The following is a 20,577-nucleotide window of genomic DNA, read 5'->3' as shown; positions in this document are numbered from 1 at the left end:
AGACGTGGTCGCTCACAAAATGGAGGCGGCCGGAGCTGCGTAGAGCTTTGGCTCCGGGGAGGGATTGAGAAGCCAGGGCTGGAAGGAGCATTCCCCGCCTCTTCGGAGCCCGTTGGTCTCTTTGGAAGGCCCCTAATCAGCTCAGGGGGAGGAACAAAGCGCGTCGCCAGCTGGCTGGCTGGAGGCAGCTGGGCACAGACACCCTCCCCGCCCCCAGCCGGGGAGCGCTGCGAAATGGCGGAGTGACCTGCAGCGTCGGCGGAGTAGGAGGCAGCCTGCTGCGTTTGTGGCAACAGTTTGGTGGTTGTACTGAGGAGGAAGGGAGAGATGTGTTGCACAGGGTTTGGTGTCCAGGAGAGAGACTGCTGCTATAAATGACTTGAAGCAGAGTTACTGACAAACAGCATTTTGTGTGATGCGAGGCAGCACTCTGAAAACGCTAGAGATGCTTGGCACCAGGGAGAACAAACTGCCTGAAGAAACAACTAGTTCCCTAAGAAAGTGTGCCTTTTATTTCTGTGTTTAGTTCCTATAACATAGATGTGTCCTGAGGATAACTTCCCTCTGATGGAAGAGAAGCTGTAACGAGGTGTTTCTCTTCCTGTATGAAAATGGTAGTTCATGTACACATGATAAATAATAAGCCGAAAAGGACTTCACTTTTCCTTTCAGGAGTGATCTGAAAAGGTCTGTGGTCATTCTTTTAAGGTAAAAGCAGTCTTGAGCTGTTCACTGAAAACCCTCATAGCTTGAGGGATGTCAGAGAACTGTCAAAAGCATGTTCAGTTTTTCTTTACATAGATGTTCGGTGTTGGATGAGTCTAAACTCCACAGTTTCACATGATAAATTTCCTTTAGCATGTGTAGGAGAGTTTGAAACACTTCATATTCCAAATTTTAACATAACCAGCTAAAAATTAGTGCCAGTAGGTAATAAGCAACAGATAACAATTGGGCTAAAGCAGTTTCTGTGTGCAGTAGGTGTGTTACCCTATTAAAGATTTGAAGTTTATGTGTAGTTAGAAGGAAGATTATTTTTTTTTATTCTGAAGTCCAGACCACTTGGAAGACAGTAGAAAAGAAGCTTTACTTTGTAGTCATAGGACTACTGACTTAATCACTTACATAATGCTCCTGCAGTAGCAAAGTTAGAGCCATAAATAGAAGGTTATTACTGAGAATGCTGGGGCTCTTTCTCACAAAGTTCAGTGGGTATAAGGGCAGGGATTTCATTCCCAGCCAGCTTCAGATAACCTTAGGTGGTGTTTCCTGTAGTACAGCCTGAACCAATGATTTGCTAAAGTACAACATACAGCCTCACTCAAAGGGATGTATGTACACTTTCCTGGCCAAGCCTAGCACCACCCCCTGCTATTTAAACCATGGTTAAAGCACTTCAGGTTTGAAGCAAGTTGTCTACATGTGGTTGGATTGTGCAGTTCACTTCTCATGGTGATGCTGCATCTCAGTTAACCACTGCAGCACAGACAGTGAAGTCTGTTGCGCATTCATGCTGCAGAGCTCGAGTCATACACAGCACAGCTGGCCAACACCTTCTTGTGGAGTGTTTTACATGCACAGAAGTACCTGCTTGCTGTAAGATTTTCATCTGGTTGCTTTTTTTGAAGACTTCTCTGTCTCAGGAGTGGGAGCGAGTTGTAAAATCATTTTTTTGTAAACTGTCAAAGGTAGGGGGGAATTCCCTGCCTGCTAAAGAAATGCAGCACTGCAAGAGAACTGAAACACATTTGTACTTGTAAGTCCACTTTAATCATGTTACAGAAAATTGAGCACTGAGAATTGGAACGTTTTTAAATGTGACTGGTCATATATTAGGCAATGCTGTCAGGAACGTCAGTAAAACTCGCTTGTGCTATGTAGCTTAAGTTACCAGTCTTACTCCAGTAGTTGTACCAGCACTGGCCATTGATGAGTTGTATTCAAGGCTCTTGTTTATCTGTAAGACCTAAGTCCCTGCTGATTAACATTTGGGAGGTGTTTCCCATAACACTGAAAGCCACACGTGTACTTGTACTTCCTCTCTGACCTGTACTCCAAGGAGAAAATAGCCAAGTACAACATATACAATGTTAAGGAATTAAGCATTGATACATTTCTTCAAAATGTGTAAAAATAATCTTTCAGAATGGATATCCCCTCAGTTTGAACAATAACCTTTTTTTCTCGTAAACTGTGTCCTTAATTTGTTTATAATTTCTCATGATTATGCTTCATAAAGTGTTAGAACTTCCCTTTATCTATGACAGTGCTTCATCACTAGTTGCTACAGAGCAATCTGCAAGTCATGGCATGAATGCACTTCCAGGGGTGGGGAGTAACCAAGTTATTTGGTCCATTCAGATCTCTTTACTGTTTGCATTTGAGCACCCTTTAAGTCCTTAGTTAGTGTTTTAATTAAAAGTGCACCTCATTAAGTGTTTACTATGCTACTGTCTAAACTCATTAGAAGTCATTGTTTTTATGTAAACATATTCATCTATTTGTAGTTATAATGTGCACAGATAATTTTTAGTAATTAAGTGAAATTTTAACTCTGTATTGAAAACATGGTTTTGCTTTTTGGTTTTGTAGGGCCATGAGCCAAAGGAGCCAGAGCAGTTGAGGAAGCTCTTCATTGGAGGTCTGAGCTTTGAAACAACAGATGATAGCTTGAGAGAGCACTTTGAAAAATGGGGCACACTCACGGACTGTGTGGTAAAGTCTAATACTGCTTTGTTCTTTTTGAAAGGATTGAGGTATTTAATCAGGCACAGAGATGCAGAGCACATCTCGTGTTTTTGCAGGTGATGAGAGACCCACAGACCAAACGTTCCAGAGGCTTCGGCTTTGTGACTTACTCCTGCGTGGAGGAGGTGGATGCTGCCATGAGCGCTCGGCCACATAAGGTTGATGGACGCGTGGTTGAACCAAAGAGAGCAGTTTCGAGGGAGGTAAGTTAGTGTTTCAGTTAGCTGCATTTTCTAATCTTTACCTAGTAATTTAAAGCACTGAATGTCATTTTTGGTGTTCAGGATTCTGTAAAGCCTGGGGCACATCTCACAGTAAAGAAAATATTCGTTGGTGGAATTAAAGAAGATACAGAAGAATATAATTTAAGAGAGTACTTTGAAAAATACGGCAAGATTGAAACCATAGAAGTCATGGAGGACAGGCAGAGTGGGAAGAAAAGAGGCTTTGCTTTTGTGACTTTTGATGATCATGACACAGTTGATAAAATTGTTGGTAGGTAACTCTTTTGTGAGAAATTTCTTAGATAAAAATGTTGATGCAAGATTTCAGAACAGCAGTGTGTGGAATGAGATGTTTGCACAATGAACCTCTTTACTATTGTAAGAGGTGGGGTCAATTCAGTGGTTTTTTTAAAGTGTGGTTGTGAGAATTTTGCGGCATATTGCTGTTACCTGATTTTCTAACTTTCTTACTTCACAATTTTCTGTAGTTCAGAAATACCATACTATAAATGGACATAACTGCGAAGTGAAAAAAGCACTCTCAAAACAAGAGATGCAGACTGCTAGCTCTCAGAGAGGTGAGTTGTAGTTGTGCATGGTTATTTTGTGTAATGGGTTTTCAATTAATGTAATTTAAGTGAAATATTTTGCAGGTCGTGGGGGTGGCTCAGGCAATTTCATGGGCCGTGGAAACTTCGGAGGTGGTGGAGGGAACTTTGGCCGAGGAGGGAACTTCGGTGGAAGAGGTAAATGGCTGAAATATTTCCATAGAATGTGATTTCTGTTGGTTTTATTTCCTATGTCAGTTGGTTTAAACACTTAACATGTGTGTTGAGGAAAACATTCTCATCTGTTTTGTGTTCTAGGAGGCTATGGGGGTGGTGGTGGCGGTGGTGGGAGCAGAGGAAGCTTTGGGGGTGGTGACGGATACAATGGATTTGGTGATGGTAAGTGTATTGTTCACTTCTTTTTCCCCACAATGTTACATCTGGCTGTAAGTCTTGCCTTCGCCTTGGAAATGAAGTCTGCTTTGGTGATAGTGTTTGAACTTTGTAGAGCTGTGAAGAGTTAGTGAGTTTTTGTTTTCCTTGCAAAACTATGGGTAGGAAAAAATGCTCCTCTGTATTTACCCTTTAAATAATCTCTCGTTCTGAGGTCCTGAGGCAACTGTTCATGATTGTTGAGAACTGAACAGATTCTGGTGTCAGTTGAGATGACTAAAACTGAACCAAAGCAGTGACCATCTCTCTCAGAAGTAATACCAGGAGTATTTTCAGTCAGCTTTAACAATTTTCATGTCTCAGTAGCATCTTTTTCGTGCTGAAATTTGGATGGATATCCAAAATGCATCTGAAGAGAACTGTGGAAATTACTAAAAGGCTAAAAAAGGCAGTTATCAAAAGGCAGAAAGGGATGAGGGAAGTAGCATGTAATTACTTAGGTCCTGATTCTGTAAGCATGGGGCTTTTATCAGTTAAATAGTTTAGATAAATGATGCAACCACAATGAATATGATAAAGGGAAAAAACTGGGGGACTTTATGTGCAATTTCGTTGGTTTGGGGTATTTTGTTAACTGCATCTTTCCTTACCAGTATGTAGCTTTGGTATGTTTAGTTTGACAACTCTTTTATTCAAAGGTGGCAACTATGGAGGTGGTCCTGGCTATGGCAGCAGAGGAGGTTATGGTGGTGGTGGAGGACCAGGATATGGAAACCCAGGGGGTGGATATGGAGGTGGAGGAGGAGGATATGATGGCTACAATGAAGGAGGAAATTTTGGTGGTGGTAAGATGCCAACTTTAATTAGACATCCATGGTTTTTAGTCAGGTCTCATTTGCAATGTGTGAAATATGATTCTGTGTAAAATGACTTGTACTATTGAGTTTTAATATGGAATGCCACATTGTGTAAGGAAAGTTCTTTCCCTTGTGGATCAGTTTTGATACACTACAATATTGTTTTGCTTGGAATGTGTTTTTCAAAAAGCATCAGCTGTAAATCTGTATGGAGGTAGAGGACAAGAATTTTAAAGACTTTGACTATTTCAAATGTGCTGTTGCCCTCAGATACCAGTTCACATCATGAAGATCACATTCTCCTTTGTGAGGACTATCAGTCTTAAGTTTTTATAAGCTTTTTTTATGGTTTGCCCCAGATTTGGGGAGTTAAGCAGCAAAAGCCACTGCATACTTTGTTATGCTTTGTGTATGTATGCAGTGAGCCTGTTACAGTCCTGTCACAGGGGCACATAAATTGTATGTCATTTGCATTCTTGTTATACATGCAGAGCATTGGGCTGTGAGTGGAAGAGCCATGGTGAAACTCGTGCTTTTGTGACTTAGGGGCCTTAAACTTGGCCTGTTGTGTTAACATCAAACTTCTTACTCAAATCTCTATAAGTTTTCTAATGTCATGTCATGTTTTTCATCTTTGATGAAATACCAATTTCTAAGCTTAAAAATGCTAAGTGTTTTCTGTCACTTGTGTGTTGTGCAGAGAGGTAACATGAGAAATGCTTGAACTTCATTTTAAATTGTTTTAAACTATTACAGTTTACTTTTAAATTGGATGTAAGGAGGGGAAATTGAGGCTAGATATTAGGAAAAAGTGGTGGTGAGACACTGGCACAGGTTGCCCAGGGAGGTCGTGGCTGCCCCAACCCTGGCAGTGTTCAAAGCCAGGCTGGATGAGGCCTTGAGCACCCTGCTCCAGTGGGAGGTTGTCCGTGCCCATGGCAGGGGGTTGGGACTAGATGCTCTGTAAGGTCCATTCCAACTCCGAAAAAAATTCTGTCGTAATTTGGCAAGCTGCATGTTCTAAGTGCTGAACAAACATGGCTTTATAAATCTGTGTTTGTTTCAGGTAATTATGGTGGAAGTGGAAACTACAATGATTTTGGCAATTACAGTGGACAACAGCAGTCTAACTATGGTCCCATGAAAGGTGGTGGCAGCTTTGGGGGCAGAAGTTCAGGCAGTCCCTATGGTGGTAAGTATGATTTTGCACAGAAAGTGTTTTTTGAGTTAAAATTCCTTGTTGTTCTTGTATTCCAATTCACATTGTGTGTTTTGTAGGTGGTTATGGATCTGGAAGTGGAAGTGGGGGCTATGGTGGTAGAAGATTCTAAAAATGCTACCAGAAAAAGGGTAGGTGTAATGCATATTTATAATGATGATTAATAATGTACAACTGTTCACTGAGAGTAATAATTTTCTTATCCTGTATTCAACAGGCTACAGTTCTTAGCAGGAGAGAGAGCGAGGAGTTGTCAGGAAAGCTGCAGGTTACTTTGAGACAGTCGTCCCAAATGCATTAGAGGAACTGTAAAATCTGCCACAGAAGGAACGATGATCCATAGTCAGAAAAGTTACTGCAGCTTAAACAGGAAACCCTTCTTGTTCAGGACTGTCATAGCCACAGTTTGCAAAAAGTGCAGCTATTGATTAATGCAATGTAGTGTCGATTAGATGTACATTCCTGAGGTCTTTCTCTGTTGTAGCTTTGTCTTTCTTTTTTCTTTTTATTTTCCCATTACATCAGGTATATTGCCCTGTAAATTGTGGTAGTGGTACCAGGAATAAACAAATTAAGGAATTTTTAACTTTTCAATATTTGTGTAGTTCAGTTTTTCCACATTTAGTACAGAGAACTCTATAACAGAAATAAAATGTAGTTTAGGGTGTTTCCTTGTTAGTTAATAGAGAAGATTAATGCATTTCTCCATTACTATTTTGTATTAATTTAAAGTTAACAATAGAAACACCTATTGATTTGCAGTCTTAAGGGGTCTAGTCTCAGTGTATATATGTAACTGTCATTGACATGAGTTACATAGGCATACAGAGGGAAGACATCTGTATGTTGCGTTATAGTTTGTTTAGATGTATAACTAGGATTGAGTTACTCAAATTAGTGTTTGTGAATTATAGAACTAAGCTTTACCTTAATGAAAATTTCAAATTACTTTTTGGTTTGTGCATAATTTTTTAATTTGTAGTTCTGTATTAGTACTAGTGCTTCAAGAAAATAAGGCATGATCAATATTTTAACAAGACCAACTTTAGACACATGAAAAGCTGTCAACCGTCTCATTTGAGATGCGTAAGGGATAACTGCAGTTTGCTTAAGTCTTGGGTGAAGAGAAAAAAAAACTTGCTTTTTACCTTTATTGTAATACCCGAGAAGTTAAGGTGGGGGGAATCAAGTGCCTGTTTCCTTGGGATATATAATGATTCTGTTTCAATAAAACTATACTTTGGGGAGGGTGGCTTGGAATTTTCATACCCTTCCTTTGTCCCCGTTTCCTTCTCCCCTCGCACCAGACTGCGCTGTTTCAATTAAACGAGGTGTTGTAGTGAGAGTAATAGGTATGTTCCTCAATAATTTAATGGCTATATACTTTCTTGCATGCACCCTAGGCAATTTTCTGGACACATTCTTCTGACTGGGAGCCAAGGGTAGCGCAGGTGTAATCACTGACAGTCCCAGGTAATGCGTTCCAAAAGCCCATTTGCCATGGGCTAGTAGTCTAGTTCTCAAGCTGTTTGCCTTGCAAATGTTTGTGCTCAGCTAAGATCTCAAAGATAAAACACAATCTAGTTGTATTTTACTGACTAGAAACACTTCCCACAATATAGAGCGATACAGTCTCGAGTTTCCACAGGTAGAGTGATAGTGTGTTACAACTGGATTTGGTGCACTGGAGTAGCAAATCTTATCAGCACATATGGCTAGAAATTGTACTTCATTCTCACTTCTGACCTCCAAATTAAGGCACTGCAGTCTGTCCTTCCCTCATCTGATGTGAATTCTCGTGACTATTGCCAGGCCAGTGCTTGCTGTCAATTCAGACTCAGAAGAGTAGGGACCCAGTCAATAAAAGAAATACTCAGACACTTGGCAATGTGTATTGGAATTACTCACACCTGTTTCACTTCTGGGTCAATGTGCAGTATAAGGTAAATGCAATTCCAGTGTAGGAATGAATCTGCAAAGATGTGTGAAATGGCTCAAGGCATAATCAGTCATTAATAATGGATTTTAACTTTTAAGAAGTGGTAGAAAAATGAGTGTGTTGTTTGAAAAAAAAAGAATTAAACAATGTTATTTAAACACTGTTATTGGAGTGTATTTAGACTGCAGTATACTAAACCAAGGAATTGGTGTCAATATGGTAGCCTCCAAAATGGATTTCGAAGTCTGCTTCTTATTCTGTGGAGTTTTAAAAGATTTCAAAAGTTAAAGCAAGAATTGGTGATATAGTGAACGCTTCTTTAAAAGATTTCAAAAGTTAAAGCAAGAATTGGTGATTTAGTGAACGCTTCTGTTGTTGTACATATTCATTTGGGCTTGGGGTGGGGGGGAGGCTGTTCTTCAATAAAGGCATTTTGTAAACAACCCATTTGGAGTTTGAAAACATTGGGAACTAAACCACAACTCACTAGGGAGTGAGACACCGACTTGCTTTGTACATTACTACGCTTAGAAGATGTGTAGACTTGCACGTGGGGCCTGCATCTGGTTGGTTGCAGGGACAACTGGAGGCTGGGGTTGATGTCCCTTCTGACAATTGATCTGGTATTTCTAAATTTTTTTAGAATGTATTGACAGTGTTCTTTTTAACAGGGCCTCTTGTAGCTGTACTGTGACAACAATGTTAACTTTGAAAAATAGTGTCATAATAAACTTTATGAACAAGATCTGTATGCAACCTTTTAAGAGACGGATGTAAGTGACGGCTTTGTAGGTGGGTGGGGTAGCTTAGCTGTTGTTTGTGACCTGGAAAAGTGTAAGCCCTGAGGACAGTCATTCACCAGCTTTACAGAACCATACATTGCTAAGGAGACTCGTAAGACAGGACTTCAGCAGCCTATTGAGTATGGAGAAGTCAGCCTAATTAAAGAATGACAAGGCAGCAGGAGCAACAGCTTCAACTTCCAGAAAAGTGAAGGCATAAGATACTGTGCTGATAGTGAGCAGCTTTCCCAAGGCTAGTTAAATCTGCTTATCACAGCTGAAATATCGAAGAAAGTCTAGCAAGAGTTCTTCACCTTTTGGAACCTCCTTGAGTGATAGCTACTTGAGTTGACACAAAATCAATAGGTCTAGCATTTAGACCTGAAAGGAAGGGCAATGAGCATAGGTAAGGTTTGCCTTTAAAATTTTTCATGAATTATAAAGAGTAGTGGGAGGTTGTTAAACAAGGTAAGAGTAATTTCTTTAATTTACAGGTTGAATGAGAAGCTGCTGCTTGACAAAATGGGGAATGTCTTGCACATCCTCTTCAATTGAAGGTTTCTGACTGGGTAAGATTTGTAGTGTATAGTAAAACATCTGTTTAACCCTTACTTCCTTCTAGGCTTTGCTTTGCCAGCCTCTCAATATCGAGGGAAGCCGTAAATACTACAGAAATACTCCAGCATGTCATCCAGTGTTTCCTGTTCTGGATGAGGGTTGCTTGCTGGTATTATTCCAATTTGAGAACCTTAGGTTCCTGGCAGATAAAAAATTGTTGTATCTGAGATCAACAAGATAAATGTTTTGAACTGTGTGCTGCAGTTACTGTGGGGAGTGTGCTGGGGGTGGGGGGGAGGATTTGGTTGTTGCCTTGTCCTAGAAAGGGGAGCCCTGCAGAAGCTCAGCAGGGTGAAGACACTGAAGCAGTTGCTCAGTTGTCAGCAGTGCGTGACCCACTGCTGCTGCTGCAAAGGGCACTTGGCACTGGGGAGAGCAGTGATTTCCCTCCCAGTGAGTGCACCTTGGTTTGCCAGATGGGCTTGTATTTCCTTGTACAAACCAAAGGGCTGCTTTCAGATTCAGGAAGGGGTATTTAGTGGAGGCCAATACTGTCATGTGATACTAGCTGAGAAAGCACAAGGGCATTTAAACAGATGAATGGCAATAAAAATTTCTCGTGGAATCTGCTTTTATGCACATTGGTTCTTAACTCTTGGAACATGTACTATTTTCTTTGCATCTTTGATTGTTAGAGGTCTGGGATATTTTTAACTCCTTTTTGATAGTCCAGCATCTATTCAAACTTCCTAATAGGTTTTTGAGCCTGTGTATTATTTTTATGAAGTCAGTTTCTACCTTAGTGTTTGTTACAGTTCAGTTCCTCAGAAAATAGTCAAATGTAACCTGTGCATTTCAGTTTATCGAGGCTGAGGCAGTTAACAGACTGATTCAAGTATTTAATCTTGCTACCTGCTGTCTGTAAACTTCCAGAAAGCAACTTAGGACTTTGGAATGCAGGTTTAAAAGTTAATTTGGAAGTATTCTACAGTAATGTTGAGATTTTGATATAATAAAGAGCTACTTACTGGAAGTCTCACAATTACTACGTATTTTTTTAAAACACATTGCCAAAAGTTGTTGCTTAGCCAAGGTTAAGCCAAAACTTGGAACTGTAGCACTACAGTCACAGTCTCTGTAGTGCAGTATGCCAGACAGCTGGTGCTGAGGGAACAAGCTTGCTGTCTTACACCTAGAAGTAGAAAACCTTTGCTTTCCTCTGCTAGGCAGAGCTCCCCCAGGCATCTGTGTAGCAGCAGGTAATGGGGAACAGCTTTGTTTCATCTCATTACTCAGATGAAGGCAAGTGCTGTTGTACTTGGGGAGGATCTTAGGGTTTTTTTACAGCGAAATCTTGAAAATGTTTTAACAAAGGTAATTTTTAACGAAATCTTTTCTAGTTTGCATTCTGCTACTAGACCTGCTATAGAGCAAAGTTCTACCTTTCCTTAACATGAGAGGATTCCACATTGCTGCAGACTTGTTCTGTGCTCTGGAGGAATCCTTTTGTACCACATCTAGAACTAGATAGTCACTGCTAGAATTATTTTCACCCTTTGATTTGTAACACTCTTGTTAGACTAATTTGCTTCAACTCAATTATGCATACACCAATTTGTTCAGAAATAACCTTGTCAAAGACAAACACAGTCTTAAGGGGTAATTGGTCAAGTGTATCATCGTTCAAGAGGCACTTCCAAGAGTTAAGAATATTGTTTCATGGCCATGTTTTTCGTTACTGAAAAAGAGCAGCTGTAAATGGAGGTGTAAAGATGCAAAGTCAACAAAGCATTGGTCCCTGAGCTGCAGTTGTACAGAAGTTTATTTGATAACAAAAATATTTGCTACTTTCCAGGTAGTAAAAAGGGTTTCCCCAAAAAGAGCCCAGGTTGGTGCAGATGTGATATGTGGTTATTACAGAACACCGAAATTAAAGCATCTTTTATATCCTTTCAGTACTTAAGGCTCCAAGTCTTTCAAGTATTGATTGTGTGCTGTACTGATGTGCTGTCTTTGGTTCCTGTGTTTAAAACATTAACATGTTTTCATACATTGTCTACACTGCAGTGGAATATCCACTTACATATCCGTCTGTGGTCTCTGACAAGTGTTTGTATCTTGAATTGTGTTGGAGCATGTGAGATCTCGAGTATCACTGAAATTCAGATATCTGATGGGTGATTCTTTTTCTGCTGTGGGTGCTACAGGTTGACATCTCTATCTGTTAGCTTTTTCCTGAACTAACGTAATCCAAGTATCTCCGTAGAAGAAAAAATGGCCTACATGTAGAAGATAATATTGCAAGATTGGAAACAGAATAATATGGTATAATACCTGGCAAAGACTTCAACAGCAATGGTGCTAGTGTGCTGGAATCATAGAACTTGTGGTTAAACAAGTTAAAATTGCATGGAAATTAAAAAATTTCAGTATAGTCCATAATGGATTGAGATTTGTTAAAACACTTCAATTTTGTATCAGAATAAAGTGTATATTGTCAAATGACTTACAACCTATAATGCGTTGCCATCACCTTTCTTTAGTGCTGTGAACACACAATGGTGTTGAATTACTGCAACACATTCTCTTACAGGGTCATCTTCCCAACTTGGGACTGCAAGTCAGAAAACCTTGCTTCAGCCCAGCTCTGGAGCTTTGCTTTTTAAAGCTTTGAAACTGAATATTTTGATGCATAAATAAATAGTCTCCATGTGGAGACTTGTCAGTGTGAGGTCAGCATTGTGATGCTTTAGACTTGGCAATGTCACTAGTCCCTCTCAGGTTGGGAAACATACTCTGTACCTCAATAATAATAATAAAATGAAGGTTATGTTTTGTAATCTGATATTTTTACATGTGTAAGAGTAATGTGGACTTTTATCCCCTAATGATGTCGGGTGTTGCAATGTGAGTACAACATTCACTGTGTTCATGATGTGAAGATCACTGGTTTAAACTCAAGGAAGTTTTCATGGTCAGAGTTACTTGAGACTGATGCTTTGCCTGGTGAAATTCAAACAAGCCTTGTGTGTCAACTGCAGGTTTTTTGTTGCTGCACTTTTTGTCTTGGTAATGGAGTAAGTCTCCCTGTATTATGTTTCAGACATATGGGTAGTACAAATAGAAAGGCCCCTGTGAAGGCTGTAAGGATGCTGTTTGCCTTTGCCTTTCACATTGAAGTGGAAGGCAAGGGTTTACAGAGGTGTCTGTTTTGTAGCCGATTTGTAACTAAAGTATTTATATTACAGCTAGAAAGCACATTTGTCAGACATTCAATAGCCTAGTTAGTGGCAGAGGGAACCCAGGAGCTCTTTAGATTCCCTGTGCTTTGCCATCACACTTGTCTGTGTATCAGTGTTGAGAGACTGTCCAGGGCTGCTCACTCTGCTTTCTCCTTAATGCCTATGCAATAAAATTGCCATCCCCAAATATGGATGAATTCTCTTGCTTTAAATGGCAGCAGTATCTCGTGTTCCCCTAGTGCTTGCCAGGGTTTGGCACTTGTTAGGGGTGTTTTCCTTCTTGGGCAGTGCTGGTGGCAAAGTCAAGAGAGGCACATTTGAACAACAGCAGAGAGAAAAATAACCCTCACTGCTGCCGTAGCTTTGATTTAGTTTAGCTGGTGGCTGGCTGCCCTATCTAAAGCAAATAAATCTGCTTCGTCCATAAAATCAAGCCTCCAGATTTTCAACCATTTGCTCCAAGCAGAGGAGTGTTCCTGCCTTCAGAGTGTGGCAAGGACTGGGCAGGGGGCTGGACTGGCACATTGTTAACAAGGAAGGTCAGTATAACCAAGGTAAGCAGCCTCAAGGTGCAAAGTGGGTTGCCTAGGTTTGCATTTCCCCATGTCTTCTGCAAAAACCCAGCTGGTGGTGGTTGATGGTTCCTAAGCACTCCAGGGGGGTGTGAGTGAGGCGAGTTTTTTCATGACTTTGCCGTATCTGCAGTGTCTAAATAGAGATGTTTTGTGGGGAGAAGCTCACTTCAAAGTCTGCAGCAAGTATGAGAGTTGTGAAACTGTTCTGTTACTTTTCTCTTTAGGTAGGGCTAGAACATCTGATAGTCCCCAGGTTTAAGTACCAAAGACTTTCTTCTAGTACTGGCACCTGGGTTTTACAGAGGATACAGTCAATAAGCTCATGGTTCCTGGTGTTACAGTGCCCTGGAACAAGCCTGCCTTCTTGGGGAAGGTCTTACAGCTCTGCTTTTCCTACCCTTGCTCTGCTCACCCAAGGCTGCACTGAGAGACTCTGTGTGTACATGTGTTTGCACTAAGTACCAGAGAGGTCTCTGTTACTCAGAATTGGTAAATGAGTTACTAGGAAAGAGAGTGACAAGGTGACAAAGGTTATGGGGCAATAAAAGCAAAAGCTGATTGTGAAGAGTTACACTGACTGATGCTACTGTGACCAGCCCAACAAGTTCTTTGCAGACAGGGAAAAACAAAAGTACCTACATTCTTTGCAGACAGGGAAAAACAAAAGTGGTACCTACGTCATTGTGGGCACCAAACTAATTATTGCTGTTCAGGTGAGAGAGCTTGGAGTCACTGGAGCAGTGACTGAAAGCAGTAAACAGCACAGAACAGTTGGAAACAGGAGACCTTCCCCAGTATCCTGTGACAAAGTAATACTCAGCAGAACTGTGGCTTTCTGTACTTCCTAGTTGCAGTGTTTTTTGAGGACATTCAGAAGGTTCGTAAAAAGCAATACGGTGTGGAATTAGGATAATCTAAAATTGTTCCTTTAGCTTTCAATGTCAGGCATGAGATGTTTTCCTGCTACATATGCAAGTCCAGCACAGTTTAAAACTTTGGGAAATAATCTCAAACCTGAATGCAGCAGAAACTATCGTTTTACTTAGCATAACTCTTAACTTTGTGGATAATGAGCTAATGCAAGGCTGGATTCCTAATCTGCTGTCCCTCTTTGAACCCTTTTTCCAGTAGTAGCATTGCACACTCTGTGTGGGTCCTACTCTATCATTTCTCAGCATCTCTCTTCTTTTCAAAAGATGTACCATAAGGTCTTGCAAAACAACTTGGTGCTTATGATACTTAAATGAAGTCCTGTAGAATACTGCAAAAGGCAAAACATTCCTAAAATTATATAGTGGTGGGAAAAAAACATTTTGGATTAAACAAGTCTTTTAGAAGATTCATGGGGAAGAAGAGAGATTTCAATGTTCAGATTTCTGTGTCTTACAAATAATGCATTTTCTGTACTGAAAAAAATTGCAATGACTCCCTTGGAAGAGTGAACAAAACAATGCTATTTTTTATTTACCCAATTTTTATTCTTTTATAATTTAAACTACAACACTTTTCAATTCATTGAGCACAGGTTCCAAACAGTGCAATTGGCTTGCCAATTACTATGCTGTTTTCCATAAGCACCAAAGTAACAGCAGTGACAAGTGCTGTCCATTGATAAACATCAGAGACAGATGAGTCTCTAGAAGAATTACTCGAGTGTACAGAAACTTTAGTTGGAAAAAAGCATAATGCTGACAATGTCTTAATTAAGATTTTCAGCGTCTTTGGAGGAAAGATCTCGTTAATTTAAGTAGTGTTCAAAGAACTTACGTAATGTAAACTTAGCAGAGACTTGAAACTTTGTGTTACAGATCTCTCCAAATGGCAGTTAAGATTGTGCTGGACAAAGCATTAGTAATGCTGACAAGGCCATGCCATACAGCTCTGCTTGTTATGCATCTGTCACATGAAGACTTAAGTCTTGGAAAACTCACAAGGATTTATCCTCTTTAGGGAAATAAATGTATGTGAAGTAGAGTTCAAAAGGTTTAATGAAATGATAAGCAGAAATCAAACACTGTCAACTTTTATACTAAATTAAAATCACATTAAATATAAATCAAGTATAAATGTGTAAGAAAAATGGGAAACACTTGCATATTTATAAAAATATCAGAAGCCATCCTGTTTGTCTTGCAAGAAATTATATTTAGAAGGCTAAAATAATTTTATATATAGATATCAAATAAATCTATGAATATAACAATAGATAGGAACAGTATATAAATACGGCATCTTTAAATATTTACATATATAGGGAAACTAGTCAAAGTGGTGCTATAAGAAGGAAATGTCTGTTATAAAAGTGAGATTACAAATTTTGCATACCTCCATCTGCATTACGCTAGTAATTTGCAACTTGCATCTTCCGTAAACTAATTAACCAACAACTTGAAAATTATCATTGCATAGACATACTTGAAAAATCACCTCACAGTAAAACCTATCAGGATAATGATACAAAAATAGGAACTTGGAGAACAGCACCTAGCTGTACTGCCCCTCAAAGTTTAGTCTCTGACTTCTTGCTCTTAGGAACAAGAAAGACATTGCCATCTGTAGTTTGCTGCAGTGAATAATCGCTAGGAGAGTAAGGCTTCCCATCCTCATCCCGTAGCATGCTGAAGACCTCGAGGTATAAGGTGGTTAGTTGCTTTTTCATTTGACGAAGGCTTCTGTCATGCTCTCCTTTTTCCTTAAGCAATTTCTCTTTCTCATCTTTGAGGTCACTCAAGTCTTGCTTCAGTTCCACTATGTTTTCCAGTTTCCTTTTACGGCAGTTTTGAGCTGCCACTTTGTTCTTGCCTCTCCTGCGTATGTCGCGAATCAGCGTGAGCTGCGCTTCATTGAACTGCTCCTTAGACATCATTTCATTGAAGTCGTCAACAGGGAGATTGATGATTGTTTCAACAGGAAAAGGGATCTGCAGAGCTTTCGCTCTTTGCTCATCTCTTGTGAGATGAGCTTCAAGGCGGCTTGAAGACTTATCTTTAGTGAAGGGAGGTTTGGGATGGCCAGGAGCAGCAGGGGGTTCCTTCTTTACTGTGTTTGTACACGGTAAACTTGGTGTTTGAGTGTTTGGCCCCATGGAAGAAAGCACTGGATCCTGGAATTGCAAAGAGTACACACTAGCATTGCTCTGTGACACACTTCCAGGAGCGCTATCCACGTCTTCCATTTCAGAATCACTACAACCCAAAGTCTTATCTCCATAGGCACATGATTCCACAGAGTGTTCAGGTGATGCTACGCTAGAACTTGCGTTCAATGAAATACCAGAGTCAGAATCATTACATTCTGGTACAGTCCCTGAGTGATTGCCATTAAAAGCTTTACACAGTGAGAAGTCAGAAAGATCAATAGGTTCACTTAGAATCTCTGTGAGGGATTGAGTGATAGTGTTTGTCGTTGCTGCGTCACCGTTCGCCTTTGTATCAATAAAGGTGGTATAGAACTCCTCACAGAAATCAGAGTTTGAAGGGGATGTGTCATTTAAAGAGTTCACACTCAGATGGCTGGTGTCTTCTGATGGCAAAATGCCTGAGAAGGGGCCCTCAATACTACCCAGGAAATCTGGACTGCAGTTAACATCTTTTTTCATTGTTGGTAATGAGCTGCAGTAATTATATCTGTTGTGCATCTCTGTTGGTTTGGCTTCAGGGCTTGTGATTGTGCTTACCTCAGCCAGGTTATCATTTTCGATGTTAAGACACTAGATGGGAAATGCAAGGGAGAAGTTGAGCAACACATCTGACAAAACTGATAAAATTGCTCATTCTAACTCACAAACATTCAATATTTTAGCAATCGACATGCACATAAAAGGGGTATGACAACATTGCTGTAATCTAGATGACTACAGCACACCTTTCACTCTGGAGAGGCAATCTGGGAAGGCTGCAGATATCTAGGCAAGAGTACAAAGAAAGTTGTTCTGGACAAAGCTATGTACATTAAGAGAGTAGAGCCTCTCAAACTCAGAGCAAGATGCTGAAGAGACACATTCCAGTGCTTTACTGAAGCCCTCCTATTCTGGTAACTGCTAGTGGGGATCCTGGAGGTGCCAGGTTTGAACTTCTCAGGAGCACCACTCCTAGGGAATGGCACGAGTACAGTAAAGTTCCTGAATGAGACTTAATGAGCACTACTAGCAAACAATTACTCTCAGCATTCTTAATTTCATGGTATGTTTCCTGAAAACTAAGATTCTTTTAAGATTTACTGAATGAAACAGCTCTTCAGTGCAGAGAAATATAATTCTTGCTGAGGTAAGAAGAGTAGTAAGGTGAATCCTGGCAAACACTAACTTGCCCCACGCACTTTCAGTTAAGCTAACACCAGTGTGAACATCAGTCTATTCCACTGATGGGCTTTCACTGGCTACAACACCAATGTTCTGGCAGTTTCTTGACTGAAGCTGAAATAAGAGGACCCATTGTCCCTAAGGAATTAGACAATTACCAAAATTACTGTTTCTTTTAAAGAAGGGTCCACACACTCCTCATTTAACCAGAGATAATTCAAGGCTTAAGCTAAGATTTTGACCTGGAGAGCTCTATTTTTCCCTGTCTTTAAATAATCTGTAAAAGGCAATGACCTCAATTTAATTATCTCACTTTTTTTCCCCAGAAAGTTCTTCAATGCAGAACTTTCTGAATTCGATTCAGAACTTTCTGAATGTTCAGAATTACTGCAATAGATTATTTTGTTTTGGTTTCTTAATGTATTTTCACCATCACTGCTGCCTCTTCACAGCCAATTGCCCTTGTTACTATGTGGGGCTTTTGAGCCTACCACAGTGATACAGTGAGAAAACAAGAAAATAAACTGACAAATATAAAAAGACAAAGGCAGAAGGTAGAGTGGCAGGAAAAATCCAGTTCCTGCAAATTTTTACTTTATCTTTTTTAAATATGGATTGAATTTATGGGCATTCCACCATGCAAGAAGTGTCTGTTTTTAAGCTGCTGAAATTTTAACCATGATCATGCTGTAACAAGTTGCACACAGAGGCAAACAATGACTTGATAAACATAAGGAAGTTCTGAATGAGAAGTTAGATTGTGTTTTGTTGAGGCCTTCTGATAAAGAACTCATTTCCTCCTTCCTACGTGTTTTTTTCAATATATTCTTTCTGAAAAAATTTAAAGCTTATATTGAGTTGTAGGCACCCTACAGGTATAGAATCCAACACAGCAGTCATAATCACCATCTGTTCAGATGCTATTGTACTGCCTTCTCCAAAACATAATGACATGCTTTGTTTTCCAGGCGCTTTTTGTACTAACCTGTAACTCTGGAAGGGACAATAATTCTTCCCAAACTTGCTCTATGTTCTGCATATTCTCTGTCTCAGTAGGTGGAACTAGATCAGGTGGCTGACTTTGATCAGAGGAAACGAAGGCTGAGTTGCTATTGATCTGAGCAGGAACCAGTGACTGAAATGCATCTGAAGAAACCTGAAGTGTTTAAAAAAAAATATTAAAATGCCAAAGAAATCAATAACAGAAGACCCACATAAAACCACTCAAACATAAAACCACTCAAAAAACCCCAACCATATTTGCATTTTCCAAAACAAAAAAATACGGTTTTTAGACTTCTGCCATTTCAGCAGAACAAACAGACAGGTATTTCTTAACAACAGCTTTTTTGGTAAGCAATGGGACAATATAAAAATAATATGACAACACCTTTCATGGGAATAAAGAAAGAAACAGGAAAAAAAAAATCTAGGGACTGGCTGATGGGCTTATCCTCATACATCACACAGTCTGGGTCAGCAGATGGAAATGAAGCAACTCCAAGGCACTAATCCAGAGAGCTATGCTAAACTCACTGTCACTAAGAGAACAGCCCATGACTCTGTGTGGTACCTGGCAGGGCTGCCCTCACACACCGAATCCAAGCTGCAGGGCTTGGGATGTAGAAGGAACACAACAGTACCAACCACTCCATTCCCTCCAAACACAGCCTTACTTCAAGCCTACCACACTGCTTTATTCTAGCTGGAGGAGAAAAAATTAGATCACAAATTAGTATTATGCTGAAGGCAAATCTTAGGCAGAGAAGACATGAGACCGACCCCCTAGAAAACCACCCGTGAAACTGCTGTATTGAGCATTTTTACCTCATTCTCATCTACAAATGGGAATGCTTCTGCCAAGAGCTGCATGCAGTCCTCAAACGACAAGGCCTCTGCTTCTGGTTTTGAAGGCTCTGTGGTCTAAATAGGAAAGTTATGAAAAAAAGGTTACTGCATCTTTGAATAACTGAAGAATCTTCCATTACAGCAATGCATGCAAATTTATTTTAGGCAGCCACTAGCATTATGCCTTCTGTGAATGGAAAAAGGTTTAAACACACTCTCAAACATGTATTGGAATTTACCTGTGAAAAAACAACTGGTGGCTCAGTATTTTCTGACTGACTGCTCTGAGCTGGCTGCACAGGAACAAATTCACCTGTCTCTTCGTCTAACTCCAGCTGAGCCAGCAAGGCTTTCTCCTGCTCTTTTTGGAGCTGCTCTTGTCTTTCCTTTTCAAGTTTCTTCTGTTTCTCGAGTTCATACTCCTTCTGTCGTTGACTAAAATCAAAAACTTCACGTCTTGCCCCGAGGTCTATATCTTGCCTCCAAAGGATGTCGATCAAGTTCATGTCCTAGAACAAAAAATCTTTTTTTAAGCAAGTGCCCTCCCTGCCAGAACTAGTTCAGAACAATAGCAAAGCTTTTAATCTCTCTGTCAAACAGGTAGACTCATGTAACTGAGGCTTATTCTCTTAATCCTACAAAATTAGAGAACTGAAATATGGCTCTATGACCCTTCTGAAATGTGTGGACTAAAGGTTTGGTTTCTGTGGCCCACACACAGGCTCATAGAAACTAAGAACTTACTACAACTGGTAAGGTACTACATGAACTAACCAGAGGATAAATATGTTCTTTTTAAACTTATCTCATAGAAAACATGAAGCTATAGAATGAACTGTGTTACATTAAGAAAGTAGTTTTTAGGACAAAAGAAGAGAAATTGAAGTTTCACCATGTAATTTTTTTCCCACATGATCTTATAAATCTGTAAAAGCTGACTGAAAACATGATGGAGGCTCTTTGAAGTAACTACAACAGGCATATTGAAAAATGCATTTTAAAATATTTATGTTCCATACTGGTATTAATCTTAAAGATCAGCAGAACAGAGCTTCAGAGTTAGAGGGTAACATGGTTTCAAAGACATCAAGTGACATAACATCACTGTAGCACTAAGCACAATTATAAAGCCTAGTCTTAAGTTAATGTTCTAAATGCAGTTGGTTTGGAACAGCTGAGTATAGAGAGTGCTCAAAAAGTCTCCAACATTGTTATCAATTGGCCTGTAGCTCATCACAGAGCCCATTATCATTATCAGACATCTAACAGTGACCTAAATTCCTTGGACATCAGCTACCCCTTGCACCTGTAGTGTTTGAGAAGACAAACTCTGCTATTTAGGGA

The 20,577-nt window shown here is 39.9% G+C and overlaps 2 protein-coding genes across 2 annotated transcripts in view; one reads left to right on the top strand and one right to left on the bottom strand.

Annotated features, from left to right (window-relative positions):
- The window catches only part of HNRNPA3 (heterogeneous nuclear ribonucleoprotein A3), an 8,679-nt gene extending 1,630 nt beyond the window's left edge, over window positions 1-7,049 (top strand). Inside the window, exons 2-11 of the mRNA XM_009078784.1 lie at window positions 2,593-2,715; window positions 2,805-2,951; window positions 3,033-3,243; window positions 3,461-3,550; window positions 3,626-3,718; window positions 3,839-3,919; window positions 4,612-4,758; window positions 5,837-5,962; window positions 6,049-6,120; window positions 6,207-7,049. Of these exons, the coding sequence (XP_009077032.1) occupies window positions 2,593-2,715; window positions 2,805-2,951; window positions 3,033-3,243; window positions 3,461-3,550; window positions 3,626-3,718; window positions 3,839-3,919; window positions 4,612-4,758; window positions 5,837-5,962; window positions 6,049-6,101 (1,071 nt within the window). The 3' untranslated portion in view covers window positions 6,102-6,120; window positions 6,207-7,049. The remainder of the gene's footprint in view (window positions 1-2,592; window positions 2,716-2,804; window positions 2,952-3,032; window positions 3,244-3,460; window positions 3,551-3,625; window positions 3,719-3,838; window positions 3,920-4,611; window positions 4,759-5,836; window positions 5,963-6,048; window positions 6,121-6,206) is intronic.
- Window positions 7,050-15,585: 8,536 nt separating this feature from the next.
- On the bottom strand, window positions 15,586-19,739 carry NFE2L2 (nuclear factor, erythroid 2-like 2). Its single transcript, XM_009078783.1, has 4 exons — window positions 19,473-19,739; window positions 19,213-19,308; window positions 18,371-18,541; window positions 15,586-16,794 (listed from the first exon to the last, which is right to left on the bottom strand). Exons 1-4 carry the CDS (start codon window positions 19,737-19,739, stop codon window positions 15,586-15,588), a joined length of 1,743 nt encoding a protein of 580 aa, XP_009077031.1.
- Between the last annotated feature and the right edge of the window lie 838 nt (window positions 19,740-20,577).

The sequence above is a fragment of the Acanthisitta chloris genome, unplaced genomic scaffold (genome assembly GCF_000695815.1).
Source record: "Acanthisitta chloris isolate BGI_N310 unplaced genomic scaffold, ASM69581v1 scaffold8057, whole genome shotgun sequence".
Lineage (NCBI taxonomy): Eukaryota > Metazoa > Chordata > Aves > Passeriformes > Acanthisittidae > Acanthisitta > Acanthisitta chloris.
The sequence above is the reverse complement of the archived record's forward strand: the minus strand, read 5'-3'. Positions and strand labels throughout refer to the sequence as shown.